At 41.2% G+C, this 16,141-nt stretch overlaps 3 protein-coding genes across 4 annotated transcripts; 2 read left to right on the forward strand and 1 right to left on the reverse strand.

Annotated features, from left to right (window-relative positions):
* Window positions 1–2,032: 2,032 nt before the first annotated feature.
* On the forward strand, window positions 2,033–11,550 carry LOC119012129 (cytospin-A-like). 2 transcript variants are annotated; one of them, XM_037085635.1, is made up of 12 exons: window positions 2,033–2,531; window positions 3,479–3,582; window positions 5,848–6,306; window positions 6,911–6,984; window positions 7,320–7,915; window positions 7,999–8,086; window positions 8,168–8,243; window positions 8,693–8,729; window positions 9,766–9,862; window positions 9,949–10,065; window positions 10,365–10,424; window positions 10,519–11,550. In XM_037085635.1, exons 2-12 carry the CDS (start codon window positions 3,543–3,545, stop codon window positions 10,606–10,608), a joined length of 1,734 nt encoding a protein of 577 aa, XP_036941530.1. In that variant the 5' UTR covers window positions 2,033–2,531; window positions 3,479–3,542; the 3' UTR covers window positions 10,609–11,550. The 2 variants fall into 2 exon arrangements, with proteins under 2 accessions (XP_036941530.1, XP_036941529.1); XM_037085634.1 differs by having other exon boundaries at window positions 2,034–2,531; window positions 3,475–3,582.
* On the reverse strand, window positions 11,299–14,194 carry grcc10 (gene rich cluster, C10 gene). Its single transcript, XM_037085637.1, has 4 exons — window positions 14,077–14,194; window positions 13,373–13,426; window positions 12,932–13,108; window positions 11,299–11,838 (listed from the first exon to the last, which is right to left on the reverse strand). The coding sequence occupies exons 2-4, from the start codon at window positions 13,422–13,424 to the stop codon at window positions 11,699–11,701; spliced, it is 369 nt and encodes a 122-aa protein (XP_036941532.1). The 5' UTR covers window positions 13,425–13,426; window positions 14,077–14,194; the 3' UTR covers window positions 11,299–11,698.
* A 1-nt stretch (window position 14,195) lies between these two features.
* On the forward strand, window positions 14,196–15,942 carry saysd1 (SAYSVFN motif domain containing 1). Its single transcript, XM_037085636.1, has 2 exons — window positions 14,196–14,666; window positions 14,982–15,942. The coding sequence occupies exons 1-2, from the start codon at window positions 14,442–14,444 to the stop codon at window positions 15,303–15,305; spliced, it is 549 nt and encodes a 182-aa protein (XP_036941531.1). The 5' UTR covers window positions 14,196–14,441; the 3' UTR covers window positions 15,306–15,942.
* The last annotated feature ends 199 nt before the right edge of the window (window positions 15,943–16,141 follow it).

Consider the following 16,141-nt stretch of genomic DNA (forward strand, 5'->3'; position numbering starts at 1 on the left):
ATATTACACATTACACCAATTGTCTGATATTCATTTATTATTATTATTATTATTATTATTATTATTATTATTATTATTATTAATAAATCTTGTTGTTTGTGAATTACTTATTGCTCCCTGTGCATCATTAGAATAATGAAACAGCCAAAAAAATCTAAATATTATTCATTGTTTGTGTCAGTACTCAATTTAGTCACTGGAGGGCGCCAGAGACATTGCACTTCACTGTGCTCTGTCCATGGTGCTGAAACGTTCAAAGGTAATTTACATTCAAATTACATCATTATAATGTTCTGCAACACTCTGCAGTCTCACTCTGGTTCTCAGATGAAGCCCTTTTCCTCTGCATCAGTTTAATGTTTTGTATACAGTGTCAGAAATTAGGGTACAGGAGGAGTCCATTTCTGTTCTCAAGGTACAATCTACACTAATGTACCCCAGGCCAAAATATTCGACCTCAAGGTACCTATGACACCCCAGTGACAAGCACCTAAGGTACAAACCTTCTTTTTGCCCACTTTGTCCTCTTCTAGATACTTTACCTGACACTATCAGCAGCATCCTTTATTAAATGTGTTCTTTCTTTATTTCATTTTCACTGTTGAAAGTGACCTGAAAGGGTTTACTTAGATGCAGGTTTACTTAGATGCAGGTGATGCAAAACAACATCATTTGTTATTTTTCTAATTGACCTCGCAGAAGTGATGTAGGAGATAATGAATTCTTGAAGATGGGTGTGTTGCCAGTGAAACTCTGGGTGAAGCAGCTAAACCTCAGCCACATATAACATCAACAGTGGTGAGGTTCCAGACTATCTGGGCTGACAGATAGTCACGGTCCATCCCGGGTTCCTTTCCCTGCAGGGGCAGGACGTTTCTTTGGAGAATTTGCATGTTCATGTTACCTGTGCTTGTCCTCCAGGTGCTCTGGTTTCCCCCACCATCAAAACACGTATTGATTTGGATCTGGATTTTGTCTGCTGCTCACTGCTTTTCTGGGACGGGTTGAGTGCCGTGCTCAACCATGGGGGTAGATGCTGACAGCCAGGTCATGAGCGCATATTGTGCTTTTTCGTCATGCATTTATATCTGATTGCTTTCATGATGTAATCATCGTGACTGAAGTTTCATGCCTGTTTATTCAGCTTAAGAGATCTTTTAATTATTGTTGCTTATTTTAGTATATTCACTGAATGTTATGTGTATGTAAGTGTTCTCACCATGTTATCACTTGGGTTCACAGTCATCTATTTCCATAAACGAAATCAATCAATCATGGGCCGCTGATGATTCATCTGTAATGTGGAGGAATGTGATTTCAAAACTCTCTCTGCAGTTTATGGATTTCTCCCCTTGAGGGATTTTATTTATCTAAAGTTTGGTATAATTGCAGGTTTTTTGCAGCCTGATTTGCGTTTTCATTTAAGTTAATCATTATAAAACTGTATTTCATCATACTTCTGCGATATTAGTTCAGGCTGTGTGAAAGTGGTCTACCTGATGCTCTTTAGCCTGTTGAAGCTGTGAGAGGCGCATACTTCAATTAAAGGTGCATTACATAAGAACTGGCCACCTGTTGGATTCATACTCAAAACAAACAGGGACCAGCTAACTGTCGCTGCAGTTAGGTAGTTAGCTCAGTTAGCCGCCTGGCAAGCGGTTTAGAGTTGGGAGCTCAGGCACCAACGGGATTGTTATCATTTGCAACACCAGCACAAGTGTTTTGGAGTTAGCTGGTTAGCATGCTAACTTAAACAGATATCTCTGCAGGACCATACACGTACATCATAATGTCAACACCAATATTTCCACATATTTCTGTTGATTATTAAAGTTCATTTTTGAACGCTTTCAACTAAAATAATTACATACCGCCTCTTTAAGTGACACCATGTCCTCTCCATGCCTAATACTACAATCACGTTTGCACAGCATTCAGAAAAGGTGTAGGAAAATGCAGCAAGTCCAAGCTCGGACTAAACCATCTGGACCCGCTCACCTAAATTGTCACGTCAGGTGCTGTGTGACGTCAGCTGTCACGTGCCTCTCACCACACCTGCATTTAAAGATAATCACCGTCCAGCAGGTGGGACCGCCTCTTCGCCCTGTTCAGCAGCGCAGCATTAAATATTATTATGTCACATAATTAAGTCATGTGCGAAGACAGTATGACACCGGCAGCACCCGTGCCGTCGGTCCAACGTGCAGCTGCTGCGCCACCAGTGAGTTTCTGCCTCCGTCTCTGCGTTTTGTCGCATTGGATTTAAAGGCGAAGCGGAGTTGGATTTCACTGAGAATTGGATCCAAGTTAAGAGATGGTGGCCGCCCTCTCTACAGCTGTGTGGTGAAAATGAGATGTCGGGAAAGCATGCGTGTCAGTGACTCCAGCTGTGTCCTCTGGTGAATTCGGGACGCGGGAGGCAGAAAAAGCCCCTCCGACGGGAAGGTCGAGACACCCGGAGGAGAAACCCCCACCGGACGGACAGCAGGGGACCGGACCGGCTGGAGGGCGTCCAGCTGGAGGCTGAGCAGGTAGGATGAATGAAGCTGGAGGGTGGTGTGATGATGATGTGTGCAGCGTCGTCGGCTGGATGTGGAATGAATGAAAAAGAAAAAAAAACTGCTTTCCTACATTTTTCACATAATAAAACCACCCGACACGGACTGTTTTCGGTTTTCTGCAAAAACGCGACTCCAAACTTCATTCACCAACTGGGCAATTTAATATAACCTGGCTGCTTGAAGTAGGACTGTGGAGAGCAGCAAATTATCCAGAGACATTTAAAATGTATGGGAAGGACTCGTTAATTCGGCATATAGTTCACTGAGAAATACGTTCATATAAGTTTTGGTTTTGGTGTTAGTTTTCCTGGTAGGCTGATTTTGCATTACTGCCCAAAATGGTCAAAAACATAAAATCATGTGTAAATGTAGCTCTTCAAATGCAACCATGCACGTGCCGAACTTACTTGTAGGTGCCACTAACTTTTGAATAAGGTTAGTTTTTATATTTAATGTATGTGTCTTCTCATAACAAGCATGACAATCTTAAATCGATAGTTTATTAAATGGAGTTTGGTTCATTCAGAGAATGTAACTCCACAGCACTGCAGAGAAGCCTGTGTTTACACTGATTCTAAGACATCTGCAGCTCCTTGTTTTGCAGCCTGTATTCTTTTTGCTGTATGTCAATTGTGTGTGAAAGCTGTATTACTGTCAGCTCATGATAGAAGATCTTGTAAAATCAGACATGGTCAACAAAACCTGCAGGTAGGTGACACACCTGACTCAGTGACTGCTGCACTGCCCAAAAGCTTTGGTATCAGTGTGTTCAATAAGAAATCATCATTTTAGATTACTACTTTGTGATTTTGGGACTGATCAAAGATCGTGTTACATGTTGCACGGATTTTGTCACACAGATCAAGAGTTCACACTCATGAGAGATTTATACTTTTTATTCTCTCCTGTCCAGACAGCAGTCGGCCTCACAAAACAGAGGACGCAGTGAAGGACATCAGAGACATCCACCCCTGCTGCATCATGGGTAACCATACTGGCAAAGACAGCCATGGCACAACAGGTACAAAGACAATCCACAGAAACTATGTTTTTGTTTTTGGGGAAAAAAATCATTTATTAGTTTGCTTTATTTGCTACACTGCACATGGACAATTTTCTCACACACACTTTGTCTGACAGTTCTGGTCATTATACTGTGAGACTATTTTTAGACTGTAATTGTCTGTTTCCAAGACAGAAATTGCCACATGTTCTTTACTTCAATGCCTGTCCCATCCCCAGCTCCCAAGTGAGAACAAGATGATTTGGTTCTCTCAGAACAAAATGTGTCTTGAAGTTTTATATTCTTTGGTGCTGCAGAGGAGGAGGAGGAAGGCACCGTCTTTGTGGCTGTTAATCTTCTGCATTACAAAAGACTAACGAAGCAGAATTTTGTGAACAGAATAATCACAATAAATGAAAACTGCAGAACACTATGCATTACATATTTTTATGTACCCAAAGCATGTAAGAAAGCCAAAACGTGTCTTTTTACAAGACTAGAAGTCACAATGCGGTGCTGCTTTAGAGGCGAGCATCACCTTTCAACTGACTCTATTATATTGAGGACTGTTTTCTGTCCTGTCTGTCTTTTGATATATCCAAAACCCTGATCATATCCATTTGAGGGATGCAAATGTTATGCTATTCCTTTAATTGATAGTCCACTGCCTTTACAATCGATTATCGGTCAATCATCGATAATATATGTGATATGTTTCTTCATTTTCCATTAGAAAACCCAGTTTTACTGACTGGCATAATCTATGTTCAATGCAAAATCCATAATGGAGTCCATTAATGGTTGAATGATTAAATACCACAATTATGTAATATATATATTACAAAATAGTGTAATCTTTAATTAATGAGGTAATCATTTTAACTCAGAAATATACATTTTTTCCATAAATGTTTATTTGGTTTGTTTAGGCATAAAAATAAGTCAGTCAATGAAGGTCTTTCTCTTCTTATTAATGTGAATGTCCTCACCATAACTAACTTTACTTTTAATTTGCATAACATTGTCTTTTTTAACAACTAGCCCAATTATACCAACAAATACCCATATTTTATTTTATATTCTTTATGCCAACTAATCATTGAATGACCAATCATTCAAATCCCTAATCCACATGATAATTTTTAAAAGTAGGTGTGTGTCTGCTTCCTACCAGGAATGTTGGCACACATCTCGTCCCCAGCCTCGCAAACTGTTGGGGTGGGAATGCACAGAGCAGTAAACAAGAAGCTGAAGTTGTACCACAAAGTGCACTGATACTGAAGTTTGTCCAAAAATGCTCCAAAAACCTGAAAAATATCGACAAATGGTTTGAATTGGAAAATGCCACATTCAGAGTAACAATAATGTAATATTCTGAATACAAGTGGAAAACCAGTCACAGTTCTGTTGTCAGCTTCTGTATGATCACAGAACTATCTCTTTGCACGCAGGAAGTGTTGAATCAGAAGTTTGCATTGAACACAAACTGTATCCCAGAGGATTTGATGAAAGTTGGTTTAAGGCAGCGTCATATCTCCGAGCCTCTCTCAGCCTTCAGTATCCTCGAGTTCCAAACCGGCTGCCATTCGGACCGGCTAATGTGTGAAATTGCCCGCTGTCACCTCACACATAGTGTTTTCCTTTCAGTCTAATTCTCTCCTACAGCTGTTTAAAATGCAGCTCCTTGTTTCCCTCCCTCGGCTGTCAGCATGCAGGAAGTAGTCTGAGAATAGCTCCCCCGCTGTAGCCGAGCAGACTACATCATGCTGCTGCCGGAGAAATGATGAGTCTGCAGAATCCGGCGCTACAACACAAGGGCAAGGAGGATGAAAGCATATGAAGAGAAGCAGCCTGAGCTTATAGCCAGTGCAACACATCAGAAGTGCCAGAAATCACACAGCTCTTTACTAAATAATCAGTGAAATGACTCCTAATTTCCTTTTGATGGCAGCATTAATGATGGATGTAATCGCCTCGTGGTTGCAGTGAGAGCAGCTGTTAGATAGCAGATCCGGTTAAAATCGCCTCTCTTCCTGGATCTTGCCACATGGGGGAACAGTGTGAGAGTGTTTGCCTGCCAAGACATTGGCAGGAGAGGATTTTTTTTTTTTTGCTGCATCAGTCGGCCCAGGACAGTAAATAAGGGAGCGGACACCGAGTGCTTACATCTGCATTGAGGACAAGAAGAGGGGGGCTTTGCTTTCAGCGCACTTTTCAACTTATGTCGGATGATTTTAAGGTTCAGGAGAGTTTTCTTTTTTCCCTATTATTTCCATCTCTCAGGCTCTCCTTTAGATTTCTTCCACACGCCTCCTACCACGCCCTCAGAGGAAGAGCTGGCTGCCATGGCCTTATCTTCCGCAGCCCCCCCTAATAAGGCACAGACGCCATCACCAGCCGGCAGCACCACCCCCTCCGCCACCTCTCCAATCGCAGAGTGGGCACAGAAACTGTCTGCTCCCACAGAATGGGCTGTGATAAGCGTAGACGGCGTTAACTGCTCAGAGACGAGCGATGCAGCGGCCAGGCAGGGGAAGGCAGCGAGCAGCCCGGCATCCCTGGCTCCTTCCAGAGGATCGCCCTCAGAGCAGAGCTGGCAGGAGAGGGACAGTGGACTGGAGCCGCAGGCTGCAGAGGAGAGAGCCGGAGAGGAGATGACGCTGGTGTTGCTCAGCCTGATGGAGCACTACAGGGCCTCACTGGGCCTGACCCCCAACACTGATCTTACCACAGGAGCAGTAGGTACGTCCTGTGTCCTCACTTGTTGATTTCTTTCAGACACTTTGAGTAATCTGTTGCTAAGATCAGAGGAAACACTACTCAACTCTTTGACAACTTTCTTAAAACTATAGTTGTTTTGATTTAAATAAATCTGATTGTGATTTAGTTTTGTGACAGGGATGCTCTTCCACTGGATCCAGCCTATGGATACAGTAAATGAACAAGCTGGGAGCAGAAAAGTTAAAGTGGAAATTGACTACTTTACAACTTTTCCCCTTTCCTAGTGTTTGTGCCACTGTGGCAAAGACAGCGTTTGCAGCAAAGTGGTTACTGCTAACAGTCTTGCTACTGATTTTACATCAATTTAGAATCAAGATACTCCTAACTAATACAACTAATAATGACCTTATACAATATAGATATACCAGTGTCAGGTCCCCGGGATGTGGCTTACTGGCTAAATGCAACAAAGCTGCCATTAATGTAATGAGTCCTGTTGTGTTTTTGTTCTGTTAAACATTTTATGAAATGATGAATAAATGAGCCCTTGTGGTTGCAGTTGTCAGACTTGGGAATCTATTTTCACTCAGTCTTGTGTACTTTCTTTGTTTGACATGTTTTTCAGAGCTGCTGAGACGCTTGATAACACAGAAGGACGAGCTGGTTGAGGAGGTGGACACGCTGAGGGAGACACTCAGGGTGGGTTGGAAAAAGAGCTCCTGACCCTGACAAACATAAATTTACTTTGCAACAGAGACTTGATTTTGACAACTCTGAAGACAAAAGACTTTAGAAAATTAGCAATATCTAAATATATTTTAATTTAATTCACCTCTTTTATTTTTGGCATTTTAGTCTTGTAACTTTATAATGTCATGTCACTGTAGCATACATGTACAAATAGTTCAAATCAGGCTGAAAAAGACAGCCAGGGTGGCAGGAGATCCAAGTCACCACTAGTACCCCAGACTCACAAGGACACAAAGATCCATACTGACAGCAAATTAACACTGTGTGTTTCTCCTCCGTGACAGATGGAGAGGTTGGAGTGGCACCAGTTCCAGTGTGACCTGCAGGTGGCGGTGTCTGTGGCCGACCGGCTGCGGGTCGAGTCGGAGCAGGCGCTGGGTTTGCTCCAGGAGAGCCACAGGGCCGTGGAGGAGCAGCTGGCTCAGGCCCTCAGCAGACAGCAGGAGAAGGACCGAGAGCTGGAGAGCCTGAGAGCCGAGCACAGAGAGGTCTGCCTCAAACTAAGTGAAGTCACCCTGCAGCGGCAGCAGGAGCGGGCCGAGCTGGATTCTCTGAGGAGCCAGGTGAAAGACGGGACAGGCTGTGATCAGCAGGCAGAGAGACAACACTCTGAGGAGGAGCTACAGGAAGTCCTGGAGAACAAACCCAAGAAAGCTGAAATTGAGGCTGAGGGTAAAAATGTTGAAGAGCAAAAGGACGAGAATGAAACAAGTCAAGAGGCGGTTGCTCACAATCCTGAGGAGGCGAACGGGTCAGAGAGCTCGCAGCTGACGGGGAAAGGGGTGGCGGAGGGATACCTTCGCAGTTTGGCCGCTCTGGAGAAGAAAAAGGAAAAGCCGAAAGATCCACGGAGGATCGTGATGCTGTCTGAAAGATCATGGTGAGTCCATATAATGACTCTGAACACAGTCAACCTTACTGATAGAGAACAGTATTATCAAACTTGAAAAAAATGTCTTTTAGGAGTCTCTCTCGTCTTCCGCTCCCAGTTGATCCCTCCACTGAGGTTGGGGCCTCAAAAAACACAAGCACAACATTGCCGCTATGCAAGGTATAACTCCTGCTGAACTAATATCAAGATGTTCATTAAACTTTCATGATTATATGGATGAATGTCACTAAACTTTTTCAGAAAGAAGAGCCACCAAAACACAGAAGGATGGACCGCGTGTTACAGCGGCAGGACAGCTGGTCCAGCTTTTACACAGGTGAGCTTAAAGAGGTGATATGTAACGTTTCTACATTAAAGTGTCTGAAAACGACAAAACCTTATCTGTTTTTGAGCCGTGTACTTGCATCATCCCAAATGTTTTCAACAATCCAGACAAATCCATACTTTTAGTCAAGGTAAAGGTGCATTTTTCCAAAGTGAGGAGGGAAACCAGCAAACATGATGAACCATAAAACCTTAAAATATGACTCGTGCTTTTTAGCCAGAGTCTCATAGATTTTCATCAGCATGCCAGTTGTTTAACAATGAAGACAACAACTCCCATGAGCCCGCACTACTTGCATCTTTTGTTTTGTGTTGATTGAGCTGCACAAATTACATACTTTGCATTTAATCCTACGGAACTAACACACATCTATGTTCGTTTAAACATTTTTGTATTAAATATACAGTTGTATTGAATTTGGTACTATTTTTGTCTCACAGGAAAACAGGATGACGACCAGAGCTCAGATTACATCAAGTAAGTAACTGCTGAACCATTTGTCTTTGTTAATGCTGATAGATGCCGAGGTCTAAACAGGCTTCAAAGTCTGTGTGCAAAAGAGACGGAGAGGCTGATTCATGTTTACCCTGAATGAGTCAGAGCAGCATCTTCAAATACACTATGAAGACAAATTTAAATATAGCCCACGATCTCCAACTGAACTCTTCTTGCAGAAAGACACAAACTAGCAGCGCCACCGCTGTATTTTCTTTCAAACATCAGCTTAAAAACACAACTGGTTAAATTGGCTTTAAATCGACAATATTATGCTCCTTTAAAACATTTTTCTGTGTATAACTTAAATCTAGGTAAGGCAAGCATATTTGTATAGCACAGTTCAAACCCAAGGCAACTCAGAGTGCTTTGCAGGGAACTAAAATTACATTAAGATACATTAGAAATTGTATCCAAAACAACTCAAAAACAAGTAGGAAGACATCAAAAAATATAGAATAGAAAACTACTTTTTTTCCAGATGGGTTGCATAATAGCTGAACTTTGCTGTGTAGAATGTCTCTCATTCTAATTATTCTTAAACAGATAAATCAATAACTTTCCTCTTACACTTGTGCAGATTCTTCATGGAAATTGCTTTAGTGTGTGTTTCTCAGATGTAATCAAGCCGTTGTTACACATAGATGACAGTGTACAATGTAAACAGTAATGCCATCCTGTCTAGCTGAGCTCCAGCATAGCATTAACAACTCAGGGATGATATGGTTGGAAGGTAAAGTTCATAATGTAAGAAAACAGGTTCTCAGTGAATCTGGGCATGAAAAGGTGTTTGGATTATCTTGAGTAACAGGGTCAAGATCTAATGATGAAAGCAGACAATGCTGTTGTGTGCTGCAAGCTGTACAAGCTGCACCACAAGAGTGCCTTGTAGTTTCATTGTATTCAAAAGATGTCCCAAAACCTGCTCCTAAATAATCTTTACGGAGATGGATAAATATGTTTTGGGGTGAACTGCCCTTTTTTAAAATTGCCCTGAGACGTTTGCCTGCCTCCCCAGACCTCAGGATGGTTTCAGTGCTCTGCTGAGGCGTCATGGCGGCTCCAGAAGAAACTCCCTGCTGCGCTGGTGCCAGAGTCGTACCCAGGGTTACAAGGTTAGAGAGGACGAATTCTGGGTGGGGAAACAAAAATACCCGTCTACCAGTTACATCCTGTCTTCATCTAGTCTGTTTTGTGGCAGAATATTGAGATAACAAACTTCAGCAGCAGCTGGGAGGACGGCTTGGCGTTCTGCGCCGTTTATCACACGTATCTACCAACTCACATCCAGTACGACAGCCTCAGCCCAGCAGACAAGGTACAACTGATGATTCTCACAACACAAGATTAAACAATGATGCAACACAATGCACAATGGATTATAATATTTTCATTCATTTCATTATTTTTGACACAAGCACAAATATTGATAAGTCATGAAATAAGTTTAGCAATCCAGTCCAATTCAAGATTCTTGTTGTTAACATTAACATTTTGGCCCTCCGACTGAATTTTACCTGATGAATTTCTGAAAACACTGCTGATGAGTACAAGCTATCAACTGTAAGACTGAATCTGATGATGGAAAAGCTACTTCTGACCTGTTTGTTTTTACAGACGGAAAATCTGGACCTTGCTTTTAAGACCGGAGCAAGTGTGGGGATCTCAGCCTCACTGGTGAGATGTTTTACACAACTTTAACTCCACGCTCATTTGGAAAATGTCTTAAAACTTGTATGTTCTTGTAATCTTTACGTTAACTGTGTAACAGACGGTGGAGGAGATGCTGAAGGCTGACGGGCCCGACTGGCAGAAGGTCCTGGGTTACGTCGAAAGTATTTTCCGTCACTTTGAGATGTGAAGTCGTTTCCTCTCGTCTTCTGCCTGGTTGTTTTTCATTCCTGTGACCGGAGCGGAAGGACTGAAACACTTTTCAACACAAGAGGGAGCTCAACTCACAATGAACTGGTCAGCTAGGAAGTATTTAGATTTTATGGTTTTAATCCCCTCACACAGGACATTGTTTGCCGACACACAGGTGGAGTATTATAAATTCTTCTACATCTACATCGGATCTGAGTCGCTGAACCAGGTGATGATGCACAAGACACCGTTATATTTGATCCCACAATAGAAACACTTGCTAAAGCGTTATTTTCACAGTTGTTGCCATTTCCACTGGTTTTGCACAGTTTTTTTTAAAGAGCACTTCATGATTTTGTATTTTAAAAGTGTCTTATTTCAGAATGTGGGGCACTTTAAACTTTTTTTATCATGAACCTCTCCTGCCATGAAACAGTCATCATGTTTGCATGCACCCAAATCTAAAAACTACAAAACAAAGGAGTGAGGCCGCAACACTCCATACTCTGTATAAGGGACGATGCCTTTGAGCTGAATGTAAATATGTAAATATATGTAATCGCTTCAGTATTTTTTAAAAAACATGGTAAACATATGAAGATGTTGTTGCCAAAGCCTTAATGCAATAATAAAGTTATGTATATGGAAGGTTTTTTCTCACATTTTCTCCAGTAAAACCACAGAGATCCACAGAAAACCTTTTTCATTTTAATATATAACAAGAGAATGACATTTGATACATCTGACAGCATATAAAAATCATTTAAAATGATTAAAAAAAAGATGGCATAAAATGAAACATTTAAGGTTCAGTGATATAAGAAAGTGGTCATAGTGAAACAAATAAATACTGAAACATTGAAAAAGCAATAATTTAACATGTTTTTTTTTTTTTGCAAGGATGCTTTAAATGCCGCGTGAACAAAGGTAAGGTAGGAATTTAATCTTTGTTGGAACGTATTAGTGTATTGAGTTTTAAACTATAATCAAATAAAATGATAGACACGATGGAATAACAGGAGGTTCATGTTGACCAAAAGCATTAAATGAAAGTAACCTTGCAGCTGAATGATGACTGTAAACAGTTCCTATGAAGCTGGGATGGCGCCTCCTATAGGTGGTGTTGAGAGTGGTGGCAGGAGGAGAGACTTCAGTTTGACTGACATGGCAGCAATTTCAGGGTCCTGGGTTTCATACATCTTCACCAATCTGGCAAATTTTAGGACACCTGACAGTGAAGCAGAACCAGGATCAGTGTGATAAAATGTGTCAGAGTGCATCAACTTCATTCATATCTGCCAACATTAAGCTGTGAAAACCAGGGAGAATTTCTGGGGTACCAACAAATATGAATACAGGGAAAGGTCTCACACCAAGTTCAGTGAAATAAGGAAGCGTCTTTTGTCTTCTTGGACCTGTTTTGACTATTTTCGGGGACAAACTGTGTGGAGTGGACGACCAGCACCAGAGCAGGGATGAGTGACCTGTCTGGCAGGGTCATTTTCACAAAAGCTGGGTTGCCAGGTATCACAAAATGTATCCCACACAGAACCCGAGACACATTAATCTCATTTGATTTGTATCACAATGACATCGTGAGATAAACAGGAAAAATTACGAATTGGGAGCACAGCAGATGACCAGGTTAGAGTTGGGAGACTGTTGGCAAGTCTGGACTTTTGGTGGGTAAGAACAATATTGTGTGGAGATATAGCTGCAATGATTAGTTGATCAATAGAAAACTGTTTTTAAAGATGCTTTCAGCTTCTCAAATGTGAGGACTTGCTGCTTTTTTTTGATAATTCATGTCAGTAAATAAGAGTCTTTGGGTTTTAGACTGTTGTTTGGACAAAAGAAGCAACTGAAGACTTCAGTTTGGACTCTGGGAAAGTGTGCATTTTCTTTACATTTTATAATTAATTGGTTAATTCTCATGAGATTAAACAATTAACAGTAATAATAATAAAATAACTGTTACTTGCAGCCCACCAATATTTCATACTAAAATAACCAAATCCCAGATATTCAGTCTCAAGTCATGACACTGATGTTATTTTAATATTTTCCACAAAAACTTGATTTTGGAGTCTGAGGAGTTTATAGGTCAATTGTGTGGTTTTCCTTTCTAGCATGGTTCTTTGGCTCAGAATTTATACATTATCTACTTAATTTTTGTTATTTTCTACTGTATGTTGCACACATCTGTATGTAGAAATGCGCTCAAAAGTCCTTTTCTGTATGACACATCAACATCCAGTCAAAGAGCTTCGGGCGGTCCTGAAGTAAGTCTATACTTGATCATAATGCAGCCTCATTCTCACCTTCTCCCTCGTTGTTGAAGCCGTAGGCTTTGATAACCTCCTGTTGAATCTGGGTGGCCACAGGGAGCACGAGCTGCAGCATCTTGCCCATGTCATTGCAGGCACTTTCTCGAGCTTCCTCCATCCTCGCAGCGTTTTCTGGCACTGAGAAGGCCTGGATCACCTCACTCAGCACCACTGAGAGAGAAAGAGACAATACATGAGTAGCTGCTCTGCTTTCTCAGCATGTAATTCAATTCTTTATTTAGCACATACAGGCATGATCTTGGAAATAAAGTGAACTCAATGCACACTTCATTACAGTACATGTGACACAGAAAGATCTCAGTTCCTCGGGCAATTTGACTTGCTCAAAGCATTTTTCCAATATTTACTCAGCAAAAATGACGTGAGACACCTAAAACAAGTTTGACAAACTGGAAAGCGTACACTGCTTCTCACCTCTGGTCTGCTCAACAGTGAGGGTGGGCTGCTGTGCTGGAGCTGAGGCCATGTCTGAAGAGAAAACAGAGAACAACATGGACTCAGTTATTGGCAGTGAACAAAACGAACAGGTAAGGCTGCAAGTAACGGTTTCTGTTCAAGTAAAATGAATAGAAATTTGAAAAATTTAAACTGGGCTCGTAACGTTATGCTGGTGCACATATACATGCATACAGGTTACCCATATGTCATCTGCACATACCTAGACACAAACGCCCACAAAAAAAACCATCTGCAAGTATTTTAATAATTGATCAATATTTTTGGTCATTTTTCAGGCAGAACTGCCAAAACATCACTTCATCAGCTGGACTGTTGATCAGACAAAACAAGCCATTTAAACGGGTCATTTTAACTGTAAAATTCATGACGTTTATTCAGATGTATCCTTAAGTTTGACGATATACCTATAAATGTATATTACCAACAATACATCTATTAAAAAAAGAGGACATGTTGGTCTTGAGGCAGGTTGAAGTGTTAGCTGGACGTTGATTCAATCAGCCATCGACCGTTAACTTTCTCTTTATCCTTAACTAGAAGGTGACGTAAGCTAACATTAGTTTAGGGGAAGGTTGCCAACAGCAACAACGGGTAAAAACATATAGATTCGTGAAAGCATTGATCACTGAATATTAAAATGTAGAGTTTTGAAAACTCACCACTGATGAAAACGACCTGCTAGCTTGCTATGCTTGTAGCAGCCCTATAGAAAAAAATGCCACAAATCGACCCCTTTTACGACAGTTCAAACCCGTTTGCGACATGACTTCCGGCTTTCAGGTAGACGCGGATGTAAACGGTAAACAAATGGCCTGATAAGCTAACAACGAGGAGAACTCTTTCCAAAATGAAGATAATGTTAGACTTATAGTGAATGTCATTTACTATAATAGCATTGAGATATCCTGCGAAGCGTTACTGAAGCAAAACTGCTGTCATGAAGTTTTAAATGAGTTGTACCGGTCGCCGTTTTGCCACGTTGCTACACCTGGTAACTTCATTTTAACGTAACTTGTGTTTATCGATGGAGCAGAAGCTGGCAGAGTTCAGAGCCAGGCGACGTGCTGAGAATATGGCTAAAAAGGATAAATGTGCCGGTCCACCGTGTAGAACAGAGACAGTAGACGACGGGGTTAAAGCTCCTCGGACTGATAGAACAACAACAATAACAGCAACGACACCTGACAGTCAACAGACACAACAGGAGAGAGAAAACAGCAGAGGTTCATCTCAGAGTTCTCCAAGGAAGGTGAGACATGATTCACCGTACTTCATAATACACCTGACCAGACCTCCAAAAGTTTGTCTTGGTTTTAGTAACTTGATATCTAGTTGAAGGCTTACTGTTCCACAGTAAAGCACCAGTATGCAAATGAGGCATCTGGCTCTATTGCTTACACAACTGGCTGTAATATTAAACGATCAAACAGTACTTTAGCAGGTAACGCAATTCTCTACATCCAACTAAAAACACCAAATCACAGGGACATACTATCAGTAGGCAGTACACAGGAGATGTTGAAACATATTAAAGTCACTGAAACTTCTTTTGTTTTCTCTGCAGGACCATAGTGACTGGCTCCTGGACAGCTCTGTGGGAAGATGGCTTGCTTCAAGACAACTTGCCATCACAAACCTCACTCTGCTCAAAGTGCTGCTGTGGCTGGTGCTGCTCGGTCTGTTTGTTGAGCTGGAGTTTGGCCTGCCTTTCTTCGTCATCTCCCTCTTCTACTGGCTCTATGAAGGACTCCGTAGCCCAGCTGCCCGCGAGCCCGGAGAGCTGAGCGCTTACTCCGTCTTCAACCCAGACTGTCAGCCTCTGCTGGGCACTCTCACTGCAGAGCAGCTGGAGGGAGAGATGGGTTACAGACCCCTGGCTAATAGATGAAGTGCCTGTGATCTGCAGATTTATATCAAATACAGACATTTGTGTCCTTTCACTCTGCAGGTGCTTAAAACAACAATCCAATTTACTATTTGTACTGGGCTCCCTTGTGGATTCTGTTTCTGTTTCTACTTTGAAGCAGTTTAAAGGGTCAAAGATACTGACCATCACCGTGGTTTTGGAATTTGCTCCATCAAATCATCACCGTCACCGAATGCAAAAATAAAATCTGTCTTTGATATTGAACTTTATCGCCATTTCCTGTACTAATCAACGTATGGTTTGTGGAAAATGTGGGAATTGTATTTTGGATTGAAATGGGGGGGGGACAAAAGGAACAAGCTGCTTCTAATTTATATGAAAATGTTTACTTGAAATAAATGACTTCCCAAGTTTAATAAATAATTCTGAAGTGTCAAACAGCATTGCGTCTTGTCTTGACGCCTTGATATCACAAATGTGAGTACAGATATTTTTTTGAAATATTACTTCGGTATTGAGTGAAAGTCAAGTATCTGATATTACATGTACTAATAATCAAAAGTAATTTAAAGGAAACAAGTGTAGTTAAGTATTGAAAGTACAAGTTAAAGTAAATGACGCATACATTCACACAGTATCTATATGCTGCATACAATGAGTCAACTGATTACCCTCCTGGCTGATTATCAGATCTTATATTCAATATTTTTCTGATTATTGGAATCAGTGTTTTTGTGTTTTGATCCTAAATCTGATTACCAATAAAATAAATTGACTTTAATAATGTGCTGCTTTGCCTCCAATGAAGTATATAATCTTCAAAGTAACTAGTAACCTACATTACTATATTGATGTAG

Source organism: Acanthopagrus latus, chromosome 22 (assembly GCF_904848185.1).
Source record: "Acanthopagrus latus isolate v.2019 chromosome 22, fAcaLat1.1, whole genome shotgun sequence".
Classification (NCBI taxonomy): Eukaryota; Metazoa; Chordata; class Actinopteri; order Spariformes; family Sparidae; genus Acanthopagrus; species Acanthopagrus latus.

Coding starts and splice junctions, on each gene's coding strand:
- saysd1 (XM_037085636.1), top strand. CDS start 14,442: ATGGAGCAGAAGCTGGCAGAGTTCAGAGCCAGGCGACGTGCTGAGAAT. Junction 14,667..14,981: donor CTCAGAGTTCTCCAAGGAAG/GTGAGACATGAT, acceptor TTTTCTCTGCAG/GACCATAGTGACTGGCTCCT.
- grcc10 (XM_037085637.1), bottom strand. CDS start 13,424: ATGGCCTCAGCTCCAGCACAGCAGCCCACCCTCACTGTTGAGCAGACC. Junction 13,109..13,372: donor CACTGTTGAGCAGACCAGAG/GTGAGAAGCAGT, acceptor TTTCTCTCTCAG/TGGTGCTGAGTGAGGTGATC. Junction 11,839..12,931: donor CTTCAACAACGAGGGAGAAG/GTGAGAATGAGG, acceptor CTTCACTGTCAG/GTGTCCTAAAATTTGCCAGA.
- LOC119012129 (XM_037085635.1), top strand. CDS start 3,543: ATGGGTAACCATACTGGCAAAGACAGCCATGGCACAACAG. Junction 8,730..9,765: donor CAGAGCTCAGATTACATCAA/GTAAGTAACTGC, acceptor CTGCCTCCCCAG/ACCTCAGGATGGTTTCAGTG. Junction 10,066..10,364: donor GCCTCAGCCCAGCAGACAAG/GTACAACTGATG, acceptor TTGTTTTTACAG/ACGGAAAATCTGGACCTTGC.